This window comes from Cnephaeus nilssonii (genome assembly GCF_951640355.1).
Source record: "Cnephaeus nilssonii genome assembly, chromosome: 12".
Lineage (NCBI taxonomy): Eukaryota > Metazoa > Chordata > Mammalia > Chiroptera > Vespertilionidae > Cnephaeus > Cnephaeus nilssonii.
In genome coordinates, this window is record NC_137083.1 from 25,515,415 (window position 1) to 25,542,204 (window position 26,790).

Genomic DNA, 26,790 nt, shown 5'->3' on the forward strand with positions numbered 1-26,790 from the left:
GTCTGCGGAGACTAGGGAAGTGAGAAAGGGACACGGGCAGGCCGCTTGTTGGGAAAGGAGGTGCAGGAGTTCCGCGTTCCAAGCCCTTGGAAAGCCTAAACTGGGGCAGGGGAGGGCGGTTCCCGGTCCCAGCGAAGGTGTCAGGGGAGGTGAGCTTTGGGTTGACAAAGGCCCGGGGCCGGGCGAGGGCGGAGTCGCCACGGCCCCGAGTCAGGAACCCGCCTCGGCCGGGGACGGGGCGGAGCGCGGCCCGCGCCCTGGAGCCGGACGCGGGCGCCGCCCACAGTGCTACCCGGCCGGGCCCGAGCGGCAGCTCCGTTCCGCGCCATGGGGCGGCTGGTGGGGCTGAGCCTGCTGGGGATCGCGCTGGGGCTGGTGGGCGAGAGGCTCCTGGCGCTCAGGTAAGTGGGGCCCTCTGGGATCCAGCCGTCCAGGCGCTGCCGGGACGCCCTGCCCGGGAGCCTCCCCGCCCGCGTGTCCCCGGACTCCCGTGGCCGCGGCTGCGGGAGGGGCGAAGGCCGCCGAGGGCTTAACTTAGCGCGGGGATCGGCCTGGTGATTGCTCTCTGGATTGCTCTTGCGTCCCGCCCCCCCTCCCCTCATTGAACCCCTGAACCCACCCCCAGCTTCCAGCAAAACCCAGCACAGTTTGGGCTGAATCTGGAGACTTTCTGGAAAGTTTACAACTCTTTGCCGTTTGCAAAGTTCTGTTCTCCCTAGATGGGCAAGCAAGTAAGTGCTTTGCAAGTCCTAGCAGGGGCAAACTTGAGCGCTTTCACTTGAAAACAACATGATTCCTCATGCATTGAAACTTAATTATAAAGGTTCATTCCGGGTCACTGGTGCTGCTTTCTCTTTGTAGCCCAAACCAGCTTCCCCCTTCCATCAAGTTGCTCTCCATCTCTCTGCTGCATAGTTTGCGGAGCTCTCTGACTTTGGCGAGGCGGGTCAAAGATACTTGTAATGTTCAGCTTCTGGTCTTACATCACTTCCTTATTTACCTCTTCACCCGGGAACCCTGAAACCAGAATTCCCGACAATACAAGCCTAGTCCATCTCACACTTTAGTGATAATGAAAAAACAGGGGTGGGTGGACGTCAGCATTCCTAAATTATCAACTCAAACTTTATAAGCCACTTGCAAAAGAATTCCAGAAATACTGAGCACTTCCTGTGTATGGTGCGCTTTTCTAGGCTCCTGTAATAAAGCACAGTCTTACCCTTAAGAAGTTTACTTTATTACAGGGGAGGAGAAAAAGCATATACACTGAGTGGCCAGATTATTATGATCTCTGAACGCATAATAATCTGGCCACTCAGTATATATATATATATGTGTGTGTGTGTATGTGTGTGTCTGTGTGTGTGTATGTGTGTATATTAGAGGCCCGGTGCATGAATTTGTGCATGGGTGGGGTCCAGCCAGCCTGGCCAGGGGGAGGGGACATGGGCGGTTGGCCGGCCTGACTGCTGGTCAAACTCCTGGTCAAGGGGACAATTTGCATATTAGCCTTTTATTATATAGGATATACACTGAGTGGCCAGATTATTATGCCTTTAGAGATCATAATAATCTGGCCACTCAGTGTATATCTCCAACCTACAGGCTTAAGGAGAAAAGATTACATCCCCTAAAGGTAGAGTTCAGGGGGAAGAGACATTGGACATTGGCCCTGAAGGATGAATGGAACATATATGGGATGAAGGAGGCCCGAATGAGAATAGTAGGAGGAGAGGGGAGGATAGATTTGAGATGAGATATGTTGAGATATGTTACAAAATTGGGGCCTGCTTTGATAGGAAAAGGGGAACTACTGATGCTTGTTTATGTTTTGTTTGTTTGTTATATGTTCTGTTTGTTTTAAACAGGAACTGTGAAACCACACAAAGCACAGCCAGTTGTGTTGGGTAGAGATGAACTTGGAAGGATGGATTGGAGTAGGGTGGTAGTTCTCAGTCCTGGCTGTGCATTTGGACCTCCTGGGGGCTGATGTCTGGGCTGTACCCCTACAGATTCTGATTCAGTTTGTGTGGGTAGGGTCCGGGCATGTGTGTTTTTTATAAATTTCTGATCATTCTATGTGCAGTTAAGAGTTGAGAAGTACTAGAATAGAGAGTGAATAGACATGGGGAAACTAGTTAAGGTATTGCAATAGCTTGGAGAGAATAGCAGGGGCCCAAATGCTGGAACCCCAGAAATGGGAGCAGTCACAGGTGATAGATACCAGAGTTTTCAGCTCTACTGTCCAGTAGCTGTAGCTTCATCTGCACATGAAGGGATGCAAGGAGGAGGAACAGTGTGTGTGTGTGTTGGGCGGGATGGTAGTTAGAGATGGAGGAGGCTCACTTACTGACAGGACAATGGACATGTTGACCTTAATTTTCATGTTATGTAAATGCCCATCCTGCTCTGCAGAACATTCTTGAGTTGGATGATTTTGTCTGATCTGACCAGCTCTCAGTTCCCAAGGCAAGTCCGCCATACTTCACAAGCTCATTAAGTTGTCCCTAAACTTCAAACCACCAGTGTTACTACCAGCTGAAGTTTTCTCAACAAGCTTTTCTTCTTACTGATCTTAAAGTTTTACATTTAAGTTCCTTTAATGATAAATGTCATTGTTGTAAACCTAAGAAAAAGTAAATAAAGCTTATGTACATAAAATGTACCTGATAGGTAATTTATAATTTAATACACTTTTTAATAAAGATTTGACTATAATACATGTTATTGAGCAGTGACTTTATAGGGTAGTAACTTCATTGGATAGTTGAAGTCCCAAATTGGTTGATGTGAGAATGTTGGAATGACTGGTGGGCGGCTAGATTTTACAAATAAAAGTGCAGGATGCCCAATTAAATTTTAACTTTAGATAAACAACGAATCATTTTTTAGTGTAAGCATAACATATATAATACTTGGTATATAATTATACTAAAATATCATTCATTATTTATATGAAATTCAAATTTAACTAGGCATCTTGTATTCTAGCTGGCCACTCTATGATTGTAGAATATCAAGTACCTATTGTTTACAGAGTTTGGTGGAACGCTCAAATGCATACATGACATTTCTCCTTTTAGACATTTAGAGTCTATTTTGAAAAGCAGCATGTCCCCACTTCCCCATAAGGAAAGGTTCTTCAAAAAGTGTGTGTGGCGTGTGTGTGTGTGTGTGTGTGTGTGTGTGTGTGTGTGTGGTTGGTTTGTTTTTTGCTGTAATCTGGTACCTGCTATTTCATTATTCTACTAGAGGCCCGGTGCACGAAATTCATGCATGGGGAGGGGGGGCGGTGTCCCTCAGCCCGGCCTGCACCCTCTCCAATCTGGGACCCCTCGGGGGATGTCCAACTGCCAGTTTAGTCCCGAAACCGGCAGTCGAACATCCCTCTCATAATCCGGGACTGCTGGCTCCTAACCGCTTGCCTGTCTGCCTGCCTGATCACCCCCTAACCGCTCCCCTGCCAGCCTGATCGCCCCCAATTGCTGTTCCCTGCTGGCCTGATCTCACCCCTAACGGCTTGCTCCCTTGCCGGCCTGATCGCCCCTAACTACCTCTGCCTCGGCCCCCGCCACCGTGGCTTTGTCTGGAAGGAAGTTGGACATCGGAAGATGTCCAGTCGACCCTGTCTAATTAGCATATTACCCTTTTATTAGTATAGATTTTTAGAGATGGTACTTTGGCACTCAAGTTATTTTTCTCCCCCAGGGTGCCCACTTACATTTCAACTTGAATTTCAGATAAACAATGAATATTTTTTTTTAGCATAAGTGTGTCCCAGATGGATAAATGGAATCAAAGCTGTCTCTTTCCTTCTGAACTGTAACTGGCCAAGGTTCCCAGGGGAGGATGGTATAATACACCCCACTTTTCTACGCTTCCCTGGTTGAACAATAAAAGGGAAAATAGACACACACAGACATCCCCAGGCCAGTTGCTCCCTGATGCAAAGTACACACCTTGGAATGAGTCATGGGACTTGAGTACATCAGAGACCTGTGTGTGGGCAGGAACCCCCAAACAAGCGCCTGAACATTCTGCTTCTTTCCTGACACCTTTTATGACAGCTGCCCAGGACGCTATCCAGTCTGCTTTTGAATACTTCTGAAGAGTCAGGCTCTTTCCTTCAACCCCACCCTCCTTAGCATTTATTGTGTGTCTACAGTATGCTTGTCCCTGTGTGAGAAGTGTCCAAGTTCTTTATATTAAACCAAAATGTACTTTTTCTGACCTTTGGAAGATAAGCCCTTTTACATTTCTGACTTTATATATACCTTCCTTTCTATATTATACCTTCCTTTCTATATTATACATGTGAAAACTGAGGCTGGGAGACATTAACCAGTTAGTTCAACAGGTAATTAGTGCTGATCCTGTACACTAAGCTAGGTCTTCCGATTCTAAATACCCAAATACCGCTCACCAGATCCCCCACAACCTCCGAGCTTTGCTGCCATTGGAATAGATTTTCCCCAACTCTGCGTGCCTAAGCACAAATTCTAGGTTACTAAGTGCAGGCATTACAGGGGCTCAAGAGGTAAATTCCGAAGGGTTTTACAAGTCTGTATATAAAAGATAAAGCCCCTGTTTGTCCGTATTTAAGCCTGTACTTAAAAGATAAAGCCCAATCGGTGGCTTATGCATTCAGGCTGTGAGATATGGAACAAAGTAATGCCTGGAAGTAATACCGTGTTCCAGTTTGCACAAGACATGTTAATACCACAGCCTGGTGCACCCTTACTGCTATCACCCAGCGAGGCAAGGGAATAACTAACCGCCCCTGTCTTAGTCCACTCCAGGTGGGTTATACTATTTCTCCTGAATGAAAGAAATACTGATCAATTCATAGTAATGATATTGGTTCATGCTTTGTGGGTAGAAAGCCTGAATTCCTTTCCCAGGTCCACTATTTATGTGAGACCTTAGCTTTTTATTTCACCTTTCTGTGTCTCAGTGTCCTAACCTGTAGGATGGGAATAATAATCCTACCTGCTGCATAGTGGGGCAGAGGAAAATAAATGAGGTCATTCTTGGAAAGTACTAGAACAATGTCAGACACATGGTAAGTGTTCAGTAAAATTACCTGTGATGACAAAGATGTGCAAGCAGGGTTCTTAGACTTTTTATGTGGTAGATCTCTTCAGCAGCCTGCTGAAGCCTTGACTCTCAGCATCGTGTTTCTAAATGCATAAAATAAAATACATGGGAGTACAAACAAACTTAAACACTATCTAAGGTAATTCATTTAAATGCTTAAATACTTTGCCAAAATATTTTTTAAATCTAATATATGATATAGTAACCTGGTGCGCGCTCTCTCTCTCTCTCTCTCTCTCTCTCTCTCTCTCTCTCTCTCTATATATATATATATATATATATATATATATATATATATATATATATATATAATTTATTTCAGAGAGGAAGGAGAGGGAGAGAGAGATAGAAGCATCAATGATGAGAGAATCAATCAACAATGAGAGAGAATCATTGATCGGTTGCCTCCTGCATGCCTCCTACTGGGGATCAAGCCTACAACCCAGGCATGTGCCTTGACTGGGAATTGAACCGTGATCTCTTGGTTCATAGGTCGACACTCAACCATTGAGCTATGCCAGCCAGGCAGCATGGCCTTCTTTATTAAAGCCTTAAAAAGATCTAGAGGTAATTGCATATCTAACAGTAGATATTTTGAAGTAGTGGTGAGTATAAATGATATTTCGAGATGTCTACCACAACTGACATGTGATATAACAATTCTGTAATTTCTATTAGTGACAGAGTTGCTGGTACTGCTGGTAGAAGGTTCTATGGTTTGTTGCCTATACTCATTATCAAAGGAAATGCTCAATTTCAGTTAGAGGTTTAAATAAAGATGTATTTTTGCTCCATCCAAGTTCATGGATCTCTTAATTTTAACCCATGGACTCCTTGAAGGTCACTGACCCCAGATTGAGAACCCTGAGGTATATATTTTTGGTGGCCATCATCTGAAGAATAATTGCTTATTCAGTTGAAGGAAAGCAGTACATATTCTTTCCTGTATTACACCTATCATATACTTGTAACTAAAAGGAAAATAAGCACAATTTAATGAAAAAAGAAAAGAAAAGTGAGAAAAACAAAAGGAATCTAAAACAGAGAAGGCAAATAGCTTTCATCTTCAATGTCCACTTTAATAGACTGTCTTCTTGTGTCTGCCTTTTCCATCAGGAACAAAAACTATCTTTGCCAAAAGCTTGGGTTATGTGATTATCCTGAAATACAAAGGGTGCTGGGAAAGCAAATATTTGGCTTGCCCGCCTCTGCAGTGAAAAGGTTCGAGGAAGAAAGACGGTTAGAATGACTTTAGGTTTGTCAGCTAGTAGGGTCTGCCACTCTGGAATTAGAGGCCCACTAATGAGCAGGGAACTGGTAGTTCTGCCAACAAAAAGCCTAGCAGTTCTCTACTGAAAGAATTTGAAACTTGATGGATCCCAAAGACTGGAAGTGAAATTCTCTCTTTTATCATAAAGACAAGAAAACATGATTTGATTAACTAGAAGTTATGCATGGCCCTTGTGTAACTCTTCAATTTTAATAGCAGGCAGTCTGCATATCGAGAGATAATATTGCATAACTAAACTAGTTGATGAAGATTGCCCTATTAGCAAAGTGTAATCATCAGTCATTTATGCAAACTAAGTTGACTCTGAAAAATACGCCATATTAAACTGTTCAGACACATCTGGATTTTATTTAATCCATATAGTTCATCTCCGAAAAAGGTAGATGTAATCATCATTATCCCTGTTTTTGTACAGTCAAATGGGTGTAATAGTAAGTTGTATAAAATCGGTACTTAAACAAGCGATACAGAAACTTGATGAAAACTGCAGCTGTGACCTACTGACATAGCTACACCTGGAATCAGCAGAACCTGGGAGGTCATCTAATCTCATCTTTATTTCATACCTAAAGAAGACTGAGGCCTATGGAGATGGACTGACTTGTTGATGATCATGCAGTCTTACTGTTATGACAGAAACACAGCGTTTCACTCCTTTCTGAGAAAAATGCAAGAGCGGATGCGAGTACTGCCTCTATGTGGTACCTCCTAGCTGGGTGCCAAATCTCAGGAGAGTTCCTTCACCTTTGAGTCAATTTTCTCATCTCTGAAAAAGGAATAATGGTACCTACTTCTTAGAGCTGTGCTGAGAATTAAATGAATTCTTTCAGGGAAATCACATAGAACTGTGGCAGAATCAATGACCTCTTAGCTATTTTTATTATTGATTTCCTTTTAACACCCATAATTATCAGCAACAGCATCCTCATCACTAGTATTACTACCACTGCTACTACAATAGGCTAAATATAGCTGTCATCCTCTTTAAATCACTCCTGCAACTCACAAACGTAAGAGTTACTATAATTTTTATTTTTAAGTTTTAGTTATTTTATTTTTCATTTTTATTATAGTTATATATTTTATATGCTTATTTTATTCATTTATTTTTTATTGCTTTATTGCTATATTGTTTCAAGAAATGTACCACTATTCGAGTTTTATGATTCTAAATACATAGTGATTAACACTTTAATTAGAAACTTTACATATGTCAAAATATAGTAGTTGCACCAGCTGTTGGTAATTCTGGGTTATCTAGGCCTAGTTTTTTGTTTTTTGTTTTGTTTTGTTGAGAAACCACTAGTCTCCCCCATATTCAATGTCTAGAAGTCAGACGCTGTCAAGGAGATAAATAGGAGAGAGACAAGTGGCAAATTGTCCTTTGGTCTCTTAAAAGTGTGGATGGGTGAACTACTTTGAAAATGTAAACTATTCTGCACTATTGGCATTATTTATGACTGCAGAGAACACACGGGGAAGGTGAGACAGCGGGAGAGGAGTGGGGAAGCCTGCAGTACGTGGCTTTCAAAACAATAGATCCCAAATGTGTTTGCCCAAACTGCTTTGTGGCCTACTCTAGGGAGGGAGGGGAGAGGGAAAATACTTTATTAGAGCTCAACATTATTCTCATTATTTCTGCACTTTCGTTTTCCTGAAACAGCAACAGCAAGTACTTTTCCAGAGTAAGTGGTGTTCTCCAACCTTCTCACTCCAATAGATAGTGTCCCGGGGATGGGACCTTCTCCACTTCTCCCGGAATAACTGCTTGTGGGGTGTCCTCTGTGTGCCAGGCTCTGAACAATGCCCTTCTCTCTTGGCCTCCCTTTCGTCACCATACCCTCTGGCAGAGGGTCTGAGCACTTCCTGGCTCCCCTGGGTCCTCAAGGGAAGACAGGACTTCTGGTTATACACCTGGAGCTCTTCCCACCACACCAGAGCTGTGCGACATGTGACCTGCGGCCAGGTGCACATTTGCATAGAAACGCGCATTGGAAGTTTTTTTTGTTGAGTATTGACTTTCTTTTACAACCCAGATTCACCTATAGAACTTGGTGATGTGCATTGTTGTTTTAACTTCATTCTATGTTTTATATTCCTCCCCTTGTCTTTCTGCCTTCTCTTTTCTCTGCTGTGTTTTCTGTATGGCTGTAAGCCTCTTAAACCCTTTCTGCAACAAAGCAGGGAATACATACATAAACCGGTGAAATTCTTTTTTTTTTTTTAAACAGGAATCGACTTAAAGCCTCCAGTGAAGTAGAATCCGTAGACCTTCCAAACTGCCACCTGATTAAAGGCATCGGTGAGTATGAGAAAATGCTTGTTGTATACCTTCCGTTGTTTGGCCACCAACATTCAACAACTCATTAACAGTGTTTTGGCACGCCAATTACCGTTTATCAGAGGAACAATCACATTAGAGCAACAAAACCTCTTTAGCCAATCTCTTTTGATCTCATGCCCCTTGTATTTATTTAATCTTCTCTTTTACTCTCATTGTAATTTATTATTTGCATAATCCTATATTCATTGTTTGCTTTCTTGCTTGCTTAGTGACATTTCTGAACTATTTTTGTAAAGGATGTATTCTTGGTTGTATGTGGCCACGAAGGTCTGCGTTCCATTAGCCTAGTAGTCAGCTAGTAGAGGTAAGACGGAAGGAAAAGAAGTTATAAAATAGGAAATAAAAATCTCTCAACAAACATCTCTATTCCTGATATTTCCAATGCAAATGCAAACAAATACATGCATACGTCGGAGATATTGCTGGTTTGGGGCCAGACCATTGCAATAAAGTGACTATCGCAATAAAGTGAGCTGCAGTCTTTTTGCTAGTGGAGGGTCTTTGTTTCACTTTGTAAAAAAATCAACATCAGGGAAGCACATACTAGTATATATCTACGTTTTTTCACAAGTGGCATCTTAGTATAAGATTATATTCTGCAACCTGCTGTATTCCAAACACAGTGTGAGCAGCTTCCCACATCAGCTCATGTGGATCTAACCCATTCTTCATTCTTTTTGATATTTCCATGTACCATGACTCAGTTAACCATTTCCCTCTTAATACACACCTGCGTGGTTACAATTTTTTGCAATGACACACTAATTAGTGAACATCATTGTAGGTAGAGCTCTTGCATTTGTTTGTCTGTAGGATAAATCCTTAACAGTGGATTGTTGTTCAGTTAGTGTATATGTTTAAAGTTTTGGTAGTCAATGCTATATTGCCCTCGAATCGGCAACACGCATAAACTCAATACCGCATATTCATGACCACCTTCTCTCCACACAGGGTTCAGAGTGTTCCTCTGGCAGAAATAAAAAGTGTGGTGACCTTTCTTAATCACACCCAAGAAGGCTTCACGCTCATGAACCCTCTGCGTTTCCAGAGAGCCTCTTGCACTTCAGAGTTTCTTTCGTTCTGTTCCTCGCCTCTCCTCTGCACATCTGTTTCCTCTGTGCTCTGGCTCCGTTTTTCCGTTGCTGCTTTTCTACTCTTCCTGGTCCCATCTCTCTTCCCCGAGACTCCTTCCCCGTGGGGCTTCTCTTTGTTGCAGTTGCCCAAACACTTAACAGGAGGATACACACTCAGTCTCAAGGACCAGATGGGCCAGATCTGCGCCGAATAATACAGACAGTTCTAGAACTAAAGTTGCCTGGAATCCCAAGAAACTCAGCAAGGCCTCCTGCCTTCTGGCTGCCATCATGAAGAGCCCCCTCAGAATTGGTCACTAAGCCAAAGCCAGATGGCATCTGGAAGGAATGTTGTACAAGGTTGGGGGAGGTCGAGGCGGTGATCTTTAAGGTTACTTTCGCTGCTGAGTTAATAATCATCCAATTATTAAGCGGCCCTTGGCCTTGTGAAGCCCACCTTCTGTGAATTCAAGTCCCAGCATAGACAGGAGGGCACAGCCAGACACAGAACAGGACAAACTGCCAAATGGTTGCTGTTACAACTCACGGGGATGGACGGCTCCTCAGAGAAAAACAAGCCCAACAACATTTGTATTCTGAACGAGCATCTGTCTGTGTTGCTGACCTTTATGTTGTGATGTGTGTGAGCTGCTGTCTGGAATTGGAAAGAACGGGGAAATATGTCACCTATGGCCCCTCCCGCGAAGTGTTTAATGCCTCTGAGGCGCTTCAAAAGGCAACAGAGCGAAGACCATGAGTGATTAGAAGCACATTTGGGATACATTTTTAGATCTAATTAGAATTGGGCCTTTTTTTTCCCCTTTCTTTTGGCTTATGCTCTGTGGTTAGCACACACTATATGAACATTTGTCGAATGCTATGTTAGCGATGCATAATGGTTAATAATAGCTTGTAACCACAAGTTATACGTTTTTAACAACAGTTGCTTATCTGGTGGTCTTTGATTACAAGGAGTAGCAGTGTGCTGGGCATACTTTCCCATGTAGGCAAAAGCACTTCTCAGGGTATGCAGCAGGGATAGAGAGGTTCTCATTTTTAGTTTCTACTTTGGAAACAGTAGTAGCCTATACTTGAGACCAAGTAATTCCTCCAAGAGATAAGACCACCACCCCCGTACCCTTTACTCCCCTCACCCTTGCTCCCCGGAGCACACACACCAATGCTACATTTACCACGGCTGGAAATGAACTCTTTGCAACTCTTGGGTGCTTTATACATACATACTCTGTTTTCATTAATAATAATCACCTACCACATAAAATATAAGATATATACCTCCTGTGGAACAGAGAATGAGTTCACTGTTCCATTTTTTTTTATTCCTTCCCAGTATATCTTACAGAAAGAAACTAAAATTTTACCCACCCAAGATTTGGCATACTATCAGTATCTAAATAATAAAAATTATAACAATTAGAACTAGTTAACTCTGTTTGAGGCTTGAAAGTTTGCAAAATTTTTTAAATGTTTTTTTTTTAAATGCTAGCATTCAGAGTCATGGGCTAAAACAAAATTTTGAATGTATTGTCTCTCTCAAGTGATTTAACAATTTTATATACTTCGCAATCAAGACCTTTACAACAACTGCTGCTTGGGCGATTTAAAAACAGCATTAAAATTTGTAGCCTTTGTCATTAAGTACTTTATAGTATGCCTATGAATAGGAAAACAACAAAAACCCATTACTATGAGATATAGACTTTTTTTTTTCTTTTTATAACAGATAAAGACCCAAGGCTCAGAGAGATGGAATAACTTTTGCAAATTCTCTTTCTAGTATCACTCTCTCCGAGTGATTCATACACATGCCTAAGTGGTAAACTAAAAGTAGAAAAAATAGGCTATATTACATATTGGACACTCTATTGGGTATGGCGAGGGCTGATTTGCTGTTATAAAGTTACAATAAGGAACGTAGAGAAGAGAGAAACTTATTTCCTCTTACATGATAGTCCAAAGATAAGCAAATGGCTTAGTGATTACATGACATGGTCATCCTGGGACAAAGGCTGGTGAAGCAACACAACTCTTGTTTACATATCGCTTCCATCTTGGTCCAAGACTAGAACTCTGGTTAGTTGCCATTTCCCATCAGAAAGGGGAAGAATGAAAATTTACATGCATATTAGTTTTACTTTATTTTACCTAGTAGTTGCATACATCTTGTATTATCAGATCCCATTAACCTAAACGTAGACAAATGACCAGCAGGAAATATCCAAAGCTCTGTTGTTATGTGCCTGTAGCCGAAAAGAGGGAATATGGATACTGGGGAGCAGGTGGCCATCTCTGACACAGAGAGGTAATTGCTAACGGAACAAGAAGGGATCAAAATCAGATGTGCTAAGCTAGAAGACTGTCTAGAGAAAAAGAGTTTTGAAAAGTTTGAAAGAAAAGAACAGGATATGAGCTGGTAAAGATCTTGGTGAGAGGCATGGAAGCAAGCATTTTTGGGCAAAAGCCAACATATGGAATTGACTGCAGTTGAATTTACAAAGTGAAGTGTCTGTAGAGAGGAACCAGGGGATGGTTCTGACAGAAAATTCATTAAATGTGAGGTTGTATTTTCCCCCCAATGTGCTTTTAAGTCAGAACAAAAGGATTTAAGTCCCAGCTTTCCAGTCTGTGATCTTGAATAATTTGCTTAACCTTTCAAAGTCTCCATAGTTTGTACTTTAAAATAAGAGATAATGATATTGCTTTTTAGGGTTATGAAAGTTATATGAAAAGATGTATATAAAGTACTTAAAAGGGGCCTGATACTTGGTAAACAATACATGTAAATAGCTACTACCATTACTTTACTATGATTATTGTTGGAGAAAAAAATTCTCCAGCATTGACTACCTTTCAGTAATTGCACCTAAGAGGTGATAGAGGTGAGAAGAGATGATAAACACCTACTATAGTAATGGCAGTAGAAATGAAGATGAGGGAATAGATCTGGAAAACATTCTAAAGAAAGCTACAGGTAAGACATTTCCGCCTTCCCCCCTCCCCTTGGAATTAGGCCGTGGGATTAAACATAAAGAAGTTACAATACAGTTGAAATGAAAATATATTTTAAAAACATTCTTCTTTCTTGATTATTTAAACAATACTAATATTTGTAGAAATTTTTAATTAAAGTAAAGTATAAGGAAGAAAATGAAAATCACTCATAATCCTAATATGCAAAGAAACATTGATTTTTTTCTATATATTTTTGTCTGTGTGTAAGGATGTATACATTGAAAAAAAATGATCTTAAATAATTTTTAGGAACTACAACTTTTAATTGAGCTCCTACTAAATGGATCCAGAAAGCAAAACTTGAACTAGAATTGTGTGTGTGTGTGTGTGTGTGTGTGTGTGTGTGTGTGTAGGGTGTCCCCAAAAAATGTATATACACACAGTTTGAATAATTATAAAGAAAGTATTTATTAAAATACACTTCATTTCCAAAATTGAGCTATCAGCTGTTAAAGTGTGAATACATTTTGGGGACATCATGTGTATGTGCTGTAGAGTTCCCCTGGTCTCTGCTCACTACTAGTTGAGAATCACCATGGGACTAGAGCCTAGTGGTTCTTAAACTTTTTGAGTATCCCAAACCCTTTTTGAATCTGCTAAAGGCCCAAGACCCTTTTCACAGAAACATCTGCACATACAGGAAACATTTTACATTGCATAGAATTTCAAAAGATTCATAGATTCTTTACAACCCATTTTGACTCCTTAGGGATCCACAGATCCTAGGTTAAAAGTTCTTTCACTAAATCTCCTTTCTAAGGAACAGGCAGATGGATCATCTTTACAAAGTGAAGTTCTTGGCATTTTTCTTTCTTTTTTCCTTTTTTTTTTTTTTTTTTTACTTTTCTCTACTATGTTAGAGCCAGCAACACTAGAAACAACCAGCCAAATGCAAACTCATGAATCAAAACAAAAATGACTAGGTAGATGCTGGGTTTGTTTTTTTTGTTTGTTTGTTTTTTGTTTGTCTTTTTTTTTTTTTTTTTTGACAACCTAGACAATAATCTTGGTGGAGTCCTATGGAAAGTTCTTGAAAGGGAAGATTGGATTTTGTGGACTCAAAGAATATGTCATGATTTGGCTTAATCTAAGCCATTTTTATTCCTCTTTTCTTGTGTTTGGGTCTATTATCTGTCTGCGGAATTTACACAGTGAGACTGCTGGGAAGGCCTTATGTCTAATTATTTGCTGTGCTGTGTGGAGTGTACTGCAGACAATCGATAAACAATCAATAGTAATTGTAGTCTGCCTCAGAGACAAGCGTTAGAAGCTTCAACTGGCTTAGGTGCCTGGTATTTTTCATTAATTTTCTTTTGCTAGTTTTTCCTCCCTGTAATTTAAAGCCTAAGTTTAAAGATTAAACAGAAAGCTTTCTTTGCTCATGAGAACAAGCAGGCATTGTTTTTTAAAGAGGGACTATGTAATCCCAGGTGTTTTATCTCTGTTAATGAGAGAGATGTCTGTGATTGCTTCAGATTGAATGAGCAGAGAAAGGGACAAGGCTATTTGCATGGTTAAATGGCCAGGAGCCCTTCATTTTGAAAGTAATATTCCCCTGATGTCAATTACTTTTGTACAGACATCTGGATTTTATCAGCAGCGTGTGCAGATGTCAACTTTTTCTGTATTATCATTGGAAATGTGGTGATTACTTGACTTTGATGGGAGTAAACGTAAAATATCTAACATTTAAAGTCAGAAGTTCACTGCAAGCAGGGATTTAGACTGACGTTTATTGAAGAGAGTAGTTCCTTGGAAAAAAATCAGAACCATTCCTAAAGATACGGACACTGGTGGAGTAAACAAAGTCCTAGTTATGCTCTGTTTAACAAATAACAGAATTTGAACATGACATTTATGTATTTCTTGAACCTGCAGAAGCTGGCGCTGAAGATATTGACATCCTTCCCAATGGCCTGGCTTTCCTTAGTGTGGTGAGTACCTTCTTTTTCCCCAATCTAAGAGGAGGAGGTGCAAGGGGGTTTGATGAGGCCGGCAGAGCAGTATCTTATGTTTTAAATTCCTCACTTTTAAAAACATTTTTTTGGGGAAAAAAAAAACACAAAAAACAGATCAAATAGGATCTTGGAAAACTTCCTCAAACTTATCTGAATCCAGAGATGAAAAAGTCTTTAGTAGTTGATTTATTGTTCTTTATGTCCCCGCTGCATTGCACTAAATATCCCATTGCAATCTGTGTCTTAAAAGTTTGTTGTGAAAAAGAATATTTGGGGGCATTATTGTGAATATTCGATACTACATTATAGTGTTTCAAATACTGCATCTACCTTTTTTTCCCCATTCGATATTCAATTTTGAGCTCTTCTTGCTGTTAATTATTTATTTATGTTCAGACAATAGACAACTTTCCCAGACGAGCCAATGTTTTCCTTTCTCTTCCTTTCCCGCTGAATAGCCTGTCATAAATAGAAAGCCATTCACTGAGTTTTATTCAACCCCTTCACTGTTCCTTCATTCTTATAAGCTGAAAAGTAATAACCTCTGCAGGCCTACGTTAGAAAGACATGAAAGGTGATTGGCCTATGAGATGCTGGCCTGCATCAGTGTACATTGCAATTGGAAAACTGTATACGTGGGCTGACAGGCCTTTCTTCCCTGGCCAGGGCCCAAGTGAGGGTGCTGGGCATCTTCGTGGGTTCAGTTTTGCTTGAGGAAGCAGGCTCCACCTTTGAAGGCAGCCTGTCATTACTCTTTTCCCTCTCAGCATCCCTTATTTTCAGGCTCTGAGATTCTGGGGGGGATGTGAAAAAGTTGAAGATGCTTTAGAAGAGAGTCACAACACTAATAAAACAGTTGTCAGACTTAGGAGGAAGGTGAGAGAACTCAGCTTAGATGAGAATGAGGCGAGACCACTCGCCAGGCTCCTGATGGTTTTTATATGAAAGACAGTGAGCGGCTGGTTGTTAGCACTGAGGGAAAAAGGAAATGCCGTGGGCTTTGGCAGAAACACCAATGTTTATATTACATTTTTAAAATACAGTTGTAAAAAAAGTTTATTTAATAAGCTACACAGAATTAGTAAAACAGTATTTCTTGTAGGACTCTGTCTGTTTGCACATATGTCTGTCGGCTTAGGAAAAAAAAACAGTAGGACTCATAGTTAAAATTATACATAACTGGAGACGCAAAAATCCTGAGTAAAGTAGAAGGCAGTTGCTTTTTTAATTTTTTTGAAAAGGAGGTGTTGTCAGAGATTTTTGTAACCCAGAACACACCCATTTCAAGATTTTCTCCCCACAGGAATAAATCTGAATTTAGAGGTGTGAAGTCTCCCAATACATAAATCGAGAGCAATTTCAGCGGAGGAGCTTATTATAGCCACAGTGATCTTATAACTGTCAACAACAGAATTGCCTCTGGTGTTTTTTTGTTTTGTTTTGTGTGTGTATCCTTCCTTGGTTATATAACTTTCTTTTCTATTCTTTTTTTTTTCAAATTTAGAAATGAGCCCACTTTGTTTCTTTAATTTACTCAGCATTGTTTCTAATATTTCCCAGAATATGCTCCTTTCTAAACGAATAACTCCTACATCACGTCAGTTGTTTGTTCTTCTTCCAAGCAATTTAGTTCATCCAACACATTCTGTTCATTGGTAATGGATTTGAGGGTCACCTCAAAACTAACATCACGCTTAATGAGGAGTTGGATGACATAGAGTCGACTGTAAAAATGATTTAAATGGCAGTGTGGATACTCTTAACACTACTGAACTGTACACTTAATATGGTGAAGGTGGTATGTTTGTGTGTCTTTTACTGTACGTAAAAATAAAATAATTTTTTTTAAAGAAGAGGAAAAACAGATTTAAATGTTAGGGAGAATTAAAATAACCAGGAATAGTCATCACCATCCCCTGTGTGTGGAAACCCTGCTATTCTTTATGGGATGTTCATAAAGAATAGAGATTATTAACCACTAAAGTGGTGTTGCCAGATCGCAGTAGCGAAGTCCCAGTTTATTCTACTTGCTGGCCCTGCCAGCCGTGAAGTGATGTCATTTTGATAGATTTCTTTTTAATTGGAGAGAATTTCTTTTATGTCCAATTTTGTGCATAGAAGGAGACTTCTTTTAGTACTCTTAAATTTGCATAGAATATGACTGAAAACTTTTAAAAGAGGAAAGAGGATTATTTCAGTGAGTGCCAGAAAAGTATTAAATAAAATTCAACCTGATTAAAGGGTCCATGAAAACTAGAAATAGAAGATAACTTTACAGAAACCTATAGCAAACATAATTCTTAGTGGTTAAATATTAGTTACCTTCCCATTAATGTTTAGAGAAGGAAGAAAATGCTCCCCCCCCCAACACTATACCCACTATCAATCGACTAGAGTTCTTCATAACCCAAGAAAAAGAAATATGAGGTAAAAAACAGACAAAACTGCGATTATTTTCAGATAGTGTGGGCACCTGGTTTTTAAATACTCTAAGGGTTGGATTCAAAATGAACATATAAAACTAAATGGCTTTCTCATGCACTAAGAAAAACCAAATAGAAAATGTAATAATAATAATAATAATAATAATAATGATGATGATGATGTTTTATTCAGCACACCAACTTCTCCAAAATTTATACAGAAAAATAAATGAGCAGAAATATTTAAGACTATTGTGTAAAGATCAAGCAATGAGTGTGCAATATGGGGACATATATATATATTTTTGCTATATCTATCTATATCTCATATCTTATAAATAAAGCTATAGTAATTAATAATAATATAGTAATTCATGTGAATATGCATGAGTCCCCAAACTGACCAATATGTAAACAGGAATGTAGTGCATGCTAAAGGTGACATTCGGAATCAGTGGGAAAAGGACACTGTGTGCCCCACACTGACCCAGTGCCTGGGTTCTAGCAGCGCACAAATGAGACAAAGTCCTGACTCATGTTCCAGCGGGGGGAGAACAAATATATGTCAGGTAGTGGCAGCATTTGAGCAAAATATAAAATAAGGTGAGGCATTGGAGAGTGGCAGCTGAGGTGAGGGTAGCGTCAGGCTGCCATTTATATTTGTATATATATATATATGTGTATATGTCAAATAGCAATAAGTGACATTTGGTGCAGATATGATATAAAGAAATTGAGGGAAGGAGTCCTAAAGCTTGGTGTGTGTGTGTGGTTTTTTTTTGGGGGGGGGGTGGTATTCCAAGGCAAAAGGGGTAGGGTGTATAAAGGCCCTGAGGTGAGAATGTGCTTGGTTTGTTTGAAGAGCATCAATGGCCAAGGCAACATGAGTGAGGACAGGGTAGGGGGTGAGGGCGCAGAGATGGCGTGTTTGGGGTGGGGTACGGTAAAGGAGATGACCAGGGCAGATCATATAAGGCCTTTAGGCTATCTTGGAATTTTTGCTTTTAATCTGAGTAAGATGGGAGTTTTTGATCCAATGTGTGACATCAGCTGACAAAATTTGGATGTTGATGTAAGACTAGATTTCTGCAGAGAGTTAAGGACAGAGGCAGAAAGGCCAGTTAGGAGGCTACTGCGTAATCGCGGTGGTGGTTTGGACAGGGGCAGTCATGGAGGAAGTGGTGAAAGATGTTCACATCCTTAGGAAGGGACATACTTTCAAGGAGAGTCAACAGGATGTGAGACAGGAGGGGAGTCTGGACTGACTCCATTCACCGAGTCTTCTGGCTTCATAGAAGCAAAGTGCAGGCTGTGGGCTGGAGGATCCACAGTCAGTATGTAAACTTTCATGTATCCCCACCTTCAACTCCACCGGGTGTCTCCTAGTCCACAAACCTTCTGGTTGCCCTCTGAAGAGACTCAGCCCCTGGTCTTTTGCCTCAACTCAGAAAAATCAGTTATTGTTCATCTTTCAGCTTTTCAGCTCCCAATTATTATTTTTTTCTATCGTCTCCCCTCTGCTTCCTTTGTGTTTGTAGCTTTATGCCACCACCTTTAACCAAAGCCTCTATTTATCTTTTATTTATAGTTCCCACTTTAGTCCATAAAAATACGTAAGCCTTTATACTTAACCTTTCTCTCTGTTTTGAAAAGGGTCTAAAATATCCAGGACTCCACAGCTTTGCACCAGACAAGCCTGGAGGAATACTAATGATGGATCTAAAAGACGAAAACCCCAGGGCATTGGAATTAAGAATTAGCCGTGGGTTTAATTTGGCTTCATTTAATCCACATGGTATCAGCACTTTCATAGACAGCGGTAAGAGCTGATGAGCTACCAACATTAAGAAACTTATAATGGTGTGTAAATGACTGTGGAAAATAGATTCGGATCATGTCTGAAGTAAGAGAACAATTAACTCATGAATTATTCCTGAATTCTTCATACAAATAAGTTGATTTGCCTCTGCCACTAACTGTAAGTTATGCTGGGTTTTGAAATTTCTAACAGCACCTTAAAGAATGCTTAGATTTCATGACCTTTTTACATACCTATGATCATTGCATTAAAAAATAGCTATATTTCTGAATTAAACTATAAACAGATTATTCATGAATTCTGTGTGTGGAGTGAGAAACACTCTTTCTTAAAGGTCAGGGGACCAATGATCAGAAATAACACCAGACAAACAGTGATGAGAAAGACAGGGAAGAAGAATGATCTGTTAGGTCGTCTAACAGCTTAGACATTTAACCTTTCCTTGCCTGGTATTTAAATGTCAGTGTCTGCCTGAAGGTACTATGGCTGTCTTGTAAATTAACTCTGTTCTTTCAATTTTTTCAGATGACACGGTTTATCTCTTTGTTGTAAACCACCCAGAATTCAAGAATACAGTGGAAATTTTTAAATTTCAAGAAGAAGATAATTCTCTTTTGCATCTAAAAACAGTCAAGCATGAGCTTCTTCCAAGGTACTTAGTCTTTTTGTTCATTCTCCAATTTATCTCCAACATTTTTAGATATCCCTCACGGTGGTCCTCTCATGTATGCGTATGTATGCGTGTGTGTGTGTGTGTGTGTGTGTGTGTGTGTCTTTTTAGAGCAGGGAAAGTCAATGTCCCTCATTATAGTAATCAGTGTTCAATGTGGACTCTCTTGAGAAATGATGAAATGCTTGGTACAGGGGAGATGCTCTTCAGGGCCATATTGGGAGTACTAGGCAAACCTCACCATTTCTCCTGCTTTCACCTTCCAACTCAGATGACTCAGCACCCAACTAACAATAATACCTGGCCTGTCAAGGAATGGTAGCCTGCTTTATATGGAGTTTGCATGTTTTGTATGGGACTAACTAACACAAAGAGCTTTCACAGCGTTAGTGGTAGCTGTGGGCTAATGACCCTACAGAACTGGAGAGATTCGGGTTGGAAGTGGGTTGCTACTACTTCAAGAGCACACAACTGGTTGACAATGGGACTGAAAGAGAATTGTGTTCCTCGCCAGCTCAGTTTGCATTAGCCTACTGCTTCTTTAGAGTTTGAACTTGATGGATATTTTTAATTTCTACTTTCCTAACTAGGGAAGCATGTAACTTCCAATCATTCTTCCGGAATGATTCATAATAAATAGGAGCATAAATACCACCCTGGGAGCCTCTGCATGATAGAGCTCTTTCAGAATGAGGTGACCCACCTACCCTGTAGCTCCATTTTTATTTAACAAAGGAGAAAGCAGCTCTTTCAGACAATTTTGCATCGGGTAATTGGAATTTAAATTTAATAACACTCTTGCCTAACTGGTTTTAAAAATGTAATTGTTTTTAGCATATAAATCTCTCACCTGAAGCATTGCATTATGGCAATTTCATCATCCATCTCTCTGCAAGTGTTTATGGAGTGCCTGTTCATTCTCGGCTGGTTGGCTTTCTGAGTTAGGTAGAAATTGAACAGTCAACCTGAGTTTGACTAATTACTAAGCAGAGAAACTTGGGAAAATCCAGCAACTTAGTAAATGGAAGGCAGGCAAATGTTATTGGCTTCCCAACCAGCAAACCAGCTCTATAAAGGATAGCTGGTTTCCTACATTTCTTGTTGTCAACAAACATACTGTTGCCCAGCGGCATGGCTCATTGGTGAACCAAGAGGTCAGGGTTCGATTCCTGGTCAGGGCATATGCCCGGGTTGCAGGCTCGATCCCCAGTGTGGGGCATGTAGGAGGCAGCCAATCAATGATTCTCTCTCATCATTGATGTTTCTATCTCTCTCTCCCTCTCCCCTCCTCTCTGAAGTCAATAAAGATATATTTTAAAAAAACATACTGTTGGCACCAAGACCTTTTATCTTTTATAATAATCCTGCCTTAATTGCTGAATGACATGTCTTCCAATTACCTGGTACCATACAAAATTGTTCTTTGGCAAATGATTTTATAGTAGATTGTATATGACAATAGCCATGTGATTTTAGCTGAGCTTTTCTTGGGAAACCTCTTACCAAAAATTTAAAGCATGTATTGTGTAAACCTTCTGGATTCTTAATTTTTAAAGTGGTGACCAACTGGCTTTTTATGTTCTCTCACATGTTATTTTTCTCTTTCAGTGTGAATGATATCATAGCTGTTGGACCTGCACATTTCTATGCCACCAATGACCACTATTTCTCTGATCCTTTCTTAAAGTATTTGGAAACATACTTGAACTTACACTGGACAAATGTTGTTTACTATAGTCCAAATGAAGTTAAACTGGTAGCAGAAGGATTTGACTCAGCTAATGGAATCAACATTTCACCTGATAAAAAGTATGATCCCTTATAAAAGTCATTTTATTTCTTCTCAGTCATGTTCATGGGCCAAATTCTTCACTTGGTTTTTTCTTCAGTGTGCAAATTGCTTACTGAAGGTATTTTATATAAATATTATATGTATGCATTTTATATTATATTACTAACATAACATTATAATGATTATATGTTTATTATATAATATGTGATATTTATATATAATATATTATGTGATACATGATTAAATATATTAATTATGTAATTATATGTATTATCCTATATAATAGAAGGCTAATGTGCAAATCAACTGAACAGCATAACGACTGGTCGCTATGACGCACACTGAACACCAGGGGGCAGACACTCAATGCAGGAGCTGCCCCCTGGTGGTCAGTGTGCTTCCACAGGGGGAGCACCACTCAGCCAGAAGCCCTGAGCTGGGCTCACAGCTGGCAAGCGCAGTGGTGGTGGCGGGAGCCTCTCCTGCCTCCGTGGCAGCACTAAGGATATCAGCCGGACATCCCCCGAGGGTTTCTGGACTGCAAGAGGGCACAGGCTGGGCTGAGGACCCCCCCCCCCCCAAGTGCACAAATTTCGTGCACCGGGCCTCTAGTATTTATATATTATATGTTTACATACAATATCTAAATTTTGGTATATATCATTATAGAATCTAGTTTTATAAATGTAATTTTTAATAAGATAGGATCATATTTATATATACACATCAAAGTATCAGGTAGGTGGTTCCTTTTAAATGAATATCTCATTGTTATATTGGCTGTATATTACTAAAATAATTTAACCCATTCTCTGTTGATGGATATGTAGGTTGTTAATTTTTTCTGTATAAATACCATCTTATATTTCTCATTTACCACTTAAACTTATCCAAATATTTTAAAAGGAAAAACTTCCTAGGGTAGCTTTATGTTATAATGGTTAAATCTTCAGATTTGGGAGTCATACAGACCCCAGTTCAAATGCCAGCTGGGCAATGGCTAAACGTGGTGCTAACGAGCCCCTCCTCTTACACATTTGTACAGACAGACCCTTAAAATAGGCCTGTTTGCTCTAAGAGTGAGCCTCTCAAACATCTTTAATAGATATTGTCAAATTGCCTTCCATAAGTATCTTACTATTTTTATATGTTCAACCACAGCTTATAGAAAGGATGATATATTCTTTTTAAAATGTATTTTTATTGATTTCAGAGAGGAAGGGAGAGGGAGAGAGATAGAAGCATCAATAATGAGAATCATTGATTGGCTGCCTCTTGCATGCACCCCACTGGGGATCAAGCCTACAACCCAGGCATGTGCCCTTGACTGGAATTGAACCCAGGACCCTTCAGTCCACAGGCTGATGCTCTATCCACTGAACCAAACCAGCCATGGCAGGATGATATATTCTTTATTAACTTTCCCTTGTACTGCCTTAACCATCTGAACAATTTAAACTACTACAAATATAATATGAAATAAATTTTGCAGTCCTTGACAACTAAATGTCTTTATTTTCATGAAACAATTTCTTCTTTCTTGTTGACGACAGAAAATGAATGTCTAATCATTTAATTTAAATTGTCTATAACTGACCCAGTGCAACCTCTCCAGCCAAATCTGTTTTTCTTTCCAACTCTCATCTTGCTGAGAGTCAAACTTTGCAATCATTCAAGCTAAAAAATAATAATAAAAGGGCCTTCAGCTTTAACTCCTCTTCTTGCACCATTCCTTGCTAAACAGTGAGCAAGTTGTGTTGGTTCTACCTTTGTGTCTGTCCCCTACTCTCACCCTCTTTCCTTTCCACTGACATCTGCCTGGCTTAGTTTCTCATCCTCTCTGGCTGGAGTGTTAGACATCCTTCCAACTTGTTTCCAGTCCACTTCCATTCTCTGCCTCCGTTGCCAATTTTTCTCTCTGTATTTCTCTAGCCTCCAAAAGAGGGAGCTCTGTCTGCTTCATCTTTGACTCTTGCTCGGCCCTGCCAGGTGCAAAGCAAATGCCCAGTAATTGTTGAGTGGAACGACCATTTGTTATCATGCCTCTTTGTTATTCTAAAAATTCAGCGGAACCCAATTGCTAAATCGAGGCAGGCTAAAGGTTGGAATTTCTTTAATAGGCTAACTCAGACCTCCCCTTTCTACTGTTTTGGTACAGGCCATGCTTTAGACAAAGAACTCATTATTTAGCAAATATGCCTTTCTCATTCTTGCCCCTGTGCCTTTGCTCACCTGTTTTCTCCTGTCTTGAAGGTGTTTTGTCCTCACAGCCTCAACTCCAGCCTCTAGTTCCATATCACTGCAGATCCCCCTTCCTTTGTGAGCCCTTCTGTGTTCTCAAGAGTTAGACATTTCTTCAGTCTCTAGACCGGAAGTGTTTCTTATGGTAGCCGTCATGCTGCATTATTTGTTTAATGTGTATAAACCAGTCTGATCGTTCCAATATACTATAAACATTTCAGGAAAAAGGCTGTGTCTTTTTTATGTTTCTATCTGTCACAATACTGAGTTCATGGCTTTACACGTGATAATTGCTCAATAGAACAGTTGCCATGGAACGGTCAATTCAGTGAGTGAAATTACCATAAAGTAGTCCATTAATTCGCCCTTTAGACAGACTGTTCTGAATAGATACTTAGCTCTTACGCTTAAAATTCTCGATATGTAAATAAATATGTTATTAAATACGTTAATACACATTCTAGTAAAATGTGTTCTGTTCTGTACCATAACATGTAAATGACATCTAGAAGTATCAAATTATATTGTGAAATATAAAACCTTTTTTTTTTCTGAAGCCAAACATCTATTTTATTGTCCTTTCAGTGGCAAACATCACACACTTTATATTCATAATGACATCCTATATTACTTTTCCTTACAAACCTTTTGAAAAATAATTGAACAATTTCGTGATTGTTGTAGCAACACAGAATTGATTTTGAAAGCTTACTTTTTAAATAAAAATTGACCTTTATCAAGCATTGCTTGAGGGCCCATCATTGATTAACTTCTTGGCAGGTTATTAAGACTCATTCTTGCATACTGTATTAATGAAGCTTTATGTTGTCATGGATCCTAACCAGTGTGTCCTTTCTGCAAAGGTACATCTATGTAGCTGATATATTGGCTCATGAAATTCATGTTTTGGAAAAACAGCATAATATGAATTTAACGAAAGTGAAGGTAAAATATTTCTTTTTATATATAAAGTCAACATTAATCTAATATACTTTGAAATTTCATAGTTATACTATGCTTTTGCAATACCTCACGTAGAACAGACTATGGATGCCAGTGTTGCTATTTTGGGTTTTTAAATATCCCCGTGATATAACCGGCCAAGTCTCCTATTCCAGCAGTCATGAGAACTGACCGGCATTACACGCAGCGGTGGGCTGGGAGTGATATGTCACCAGATGCATTCCAATAAGAATTTTCCCAATTGAAAAGACTAATAGATGAATTCTGAAATGAAGATTTATGCACGCTGTCATTTCTTTCAATAATAAATGAAGGTAGAAATTGGGCACCGCACCATTATTATGTTCTTCCTACTTGACAACACATATTTTGGATTGGTTAAGAATTTCCTGTTTTGCTTTGAATGAGTTCTTTGAACTTACTGATCATTATGCATCTTTTAAGGAGTTCATTTTTTAGAGGTTGCTTATTAGCCTAACTTTCTTAATTTCAGGGAAGATGAAAAGTGACTCTAAATCAGTTGATTAAGTTTATTGGAACCAATATTGTTGTTAAAAGGCTGGCAGCAGGGAGGTGTGTGTAATCCCCCCTCCCCCAGCCACCGAGGCAGAAAAGGTTAGCCCTAAATTATTTAATCAAGTTCCCCATGTCATTTAACTATTGACATTTTTAATTTGGAAGGTACTCAAGTTGGATACACTGGTGGATAATTTATCTATTGATCCTTCCTCGGGGGACATCTTGGTAGGCTGTCATCCTAACGGCCAGAAGCTGTTCATTTATGATCCGAACAATCCTCCTTCCTCACAGGTTTTTATAGTTTTCGTTTTTCAACCTTAATTATTCAAGTCTTTTTGAACTACTAACACAATAAACTGTCATGGGGATGGTTTATGTAGTCCTTTTAAACCAATAATACAGTAAACTAATGTAGTGGTTTTGTAATTGCTTTAAGCCAATAATTGGCAGAATTTCACATTGCTCAAATACTTTTAGAAAGGTAATCTTTTGATGTATGAAATTATGGTGGCAGCTAGTCAAAAGGCACTTTTATAAAGACATGTGGGCTCCCTATGTGGTATCCTGGCAATTTTTAAATACCTGGCTTATCGTCAGCTCACCACATGACATGGCTTTTGTTCAAGCTAAAGTTGTGTCAAAGTAGGCACATTAGTGTGGAAGTATTCCTATTAATGCTCAATTACTATAATAACACTAAATCCTGTGTTGGCAGGAAATAACTAGATAGTTTAAGAAAGTACTTTCTTTGAGGGTTTAAGAAAGTACTTTAATTTAAGCATTAAAAAGGGTCGGTAACTGCTATTTTTCAACAGCATGTCCTCCTAATCATTGTTTGGTTGTGGGAGACAGGGATCATTGGTGATGGAGAGATGTGGGTGTATGATGGTTCTATAGTAATCCTTTGTCTCTCCTGAATAGGTTCTCCGCATCCAGAATATTCTCTCAGAGAAGCCTACAGTGACCATCGTTTATGCCAACAACGGATCTGTTCTCCAGGGAAGTTCTGTGGCCTCTGTATATGATAGGAAGCTGCTCATAGGCACTTTGTACCACAGAGCCCTGTATTGTGAGCTCTAATGTGGACTTCGGGTATGCAAGTGTGCTCACTTCTCTTAACAATTAGTTTTCTATGAATGGCTCGTTTTGAGGGAATTGAACTAGTAAAGTTGAGCCAGGATGTATGACGTGTATAGTTAATTTTATTTCAGGAAGGAAAGGCCTCTTCAGTCCTTGTTGCACTTTTAACATAAAGGAAAATGAACAGGTTTGTTGTTGTTGTTTTTTTAAATGCCAAGTAAAGGAGAGAGAAGAAGGCTGCTTTCGGTAAAGTGAATATACTTTGCACAAAATAAGCCTCACCTCCTCCTTCCAACTGCCAGAGCACGAATTCCACTGAATCAGGGTAGATCTCATTTCCTTAAAATGTGAGTGCCCTCTGCTCTAACAGTGTGACCACTGTGACTGTTCGGAACTACTGATAGGTAACGTGTATGGATGTTTTGTACTTACATCTTTGTTTACTATTAAAGAGTTGGAGTTGTATTAAAGACTAACTAAAATCCTA

At 39.7% G+C, this 26,790-nt stretch overlaps 1 protein-coding gene across 1 annotated transcript; it reads left to right on the top strand.

The window, feature by feature from the left end:
* The first annotated feature begins 219 nt into the window (after positions 1 to 219).
* PON2 (paraoxonase 2) lies at positions 220 to 26,790 on the top strand. Its single transcript, XM_079786586.1, has 9 exons — positions 220 to 401; positions 8,620 to 8,690; positions 14,717 to 14,772; positions 18,873 to 19,038; positions 19,564 to 19,690; positions 21,317 to 21,517; positions 24,605 to 24,686; positions 25,386 to 25,514; positions 26,145 to 26,790. The coding sequence occupies exons 1-9, from the start codon at positions 328 to 330 to the stop codon at positions 26,301 to 26,303; spliced, it is 1,065 nt and encodes a 354-aa protein (XP_079642712.1). The 5' UTR covers positions 220 to 327; the 3' UTR covers positions 26,304 to 26,790.

Bases quoted from the DNA above. Each gene is read 5' to 3' on its own strand.
- PON2 (XM_079786586.1), top strand. From the start codon at position 328: ATGGGGCGGCTGGTGGGGCTGAGCCTGCTGGGGATCGCGCTGGGGCTG. The intron at 19,039-19,563 runs GTAAGAGCTGAT...CAATTTTTTCAG, and splicing joins CAGCACTTTCATAGACAGCG to ATGACACGGTTTATCTCTTT. The intron at 24,687-25,385 runs GTAAAATATTTC...TTAATTTGGAAG, and splicing joins TGAATTTAACGAAAGTGAAG to GTACTCAAGTTGGATACACT.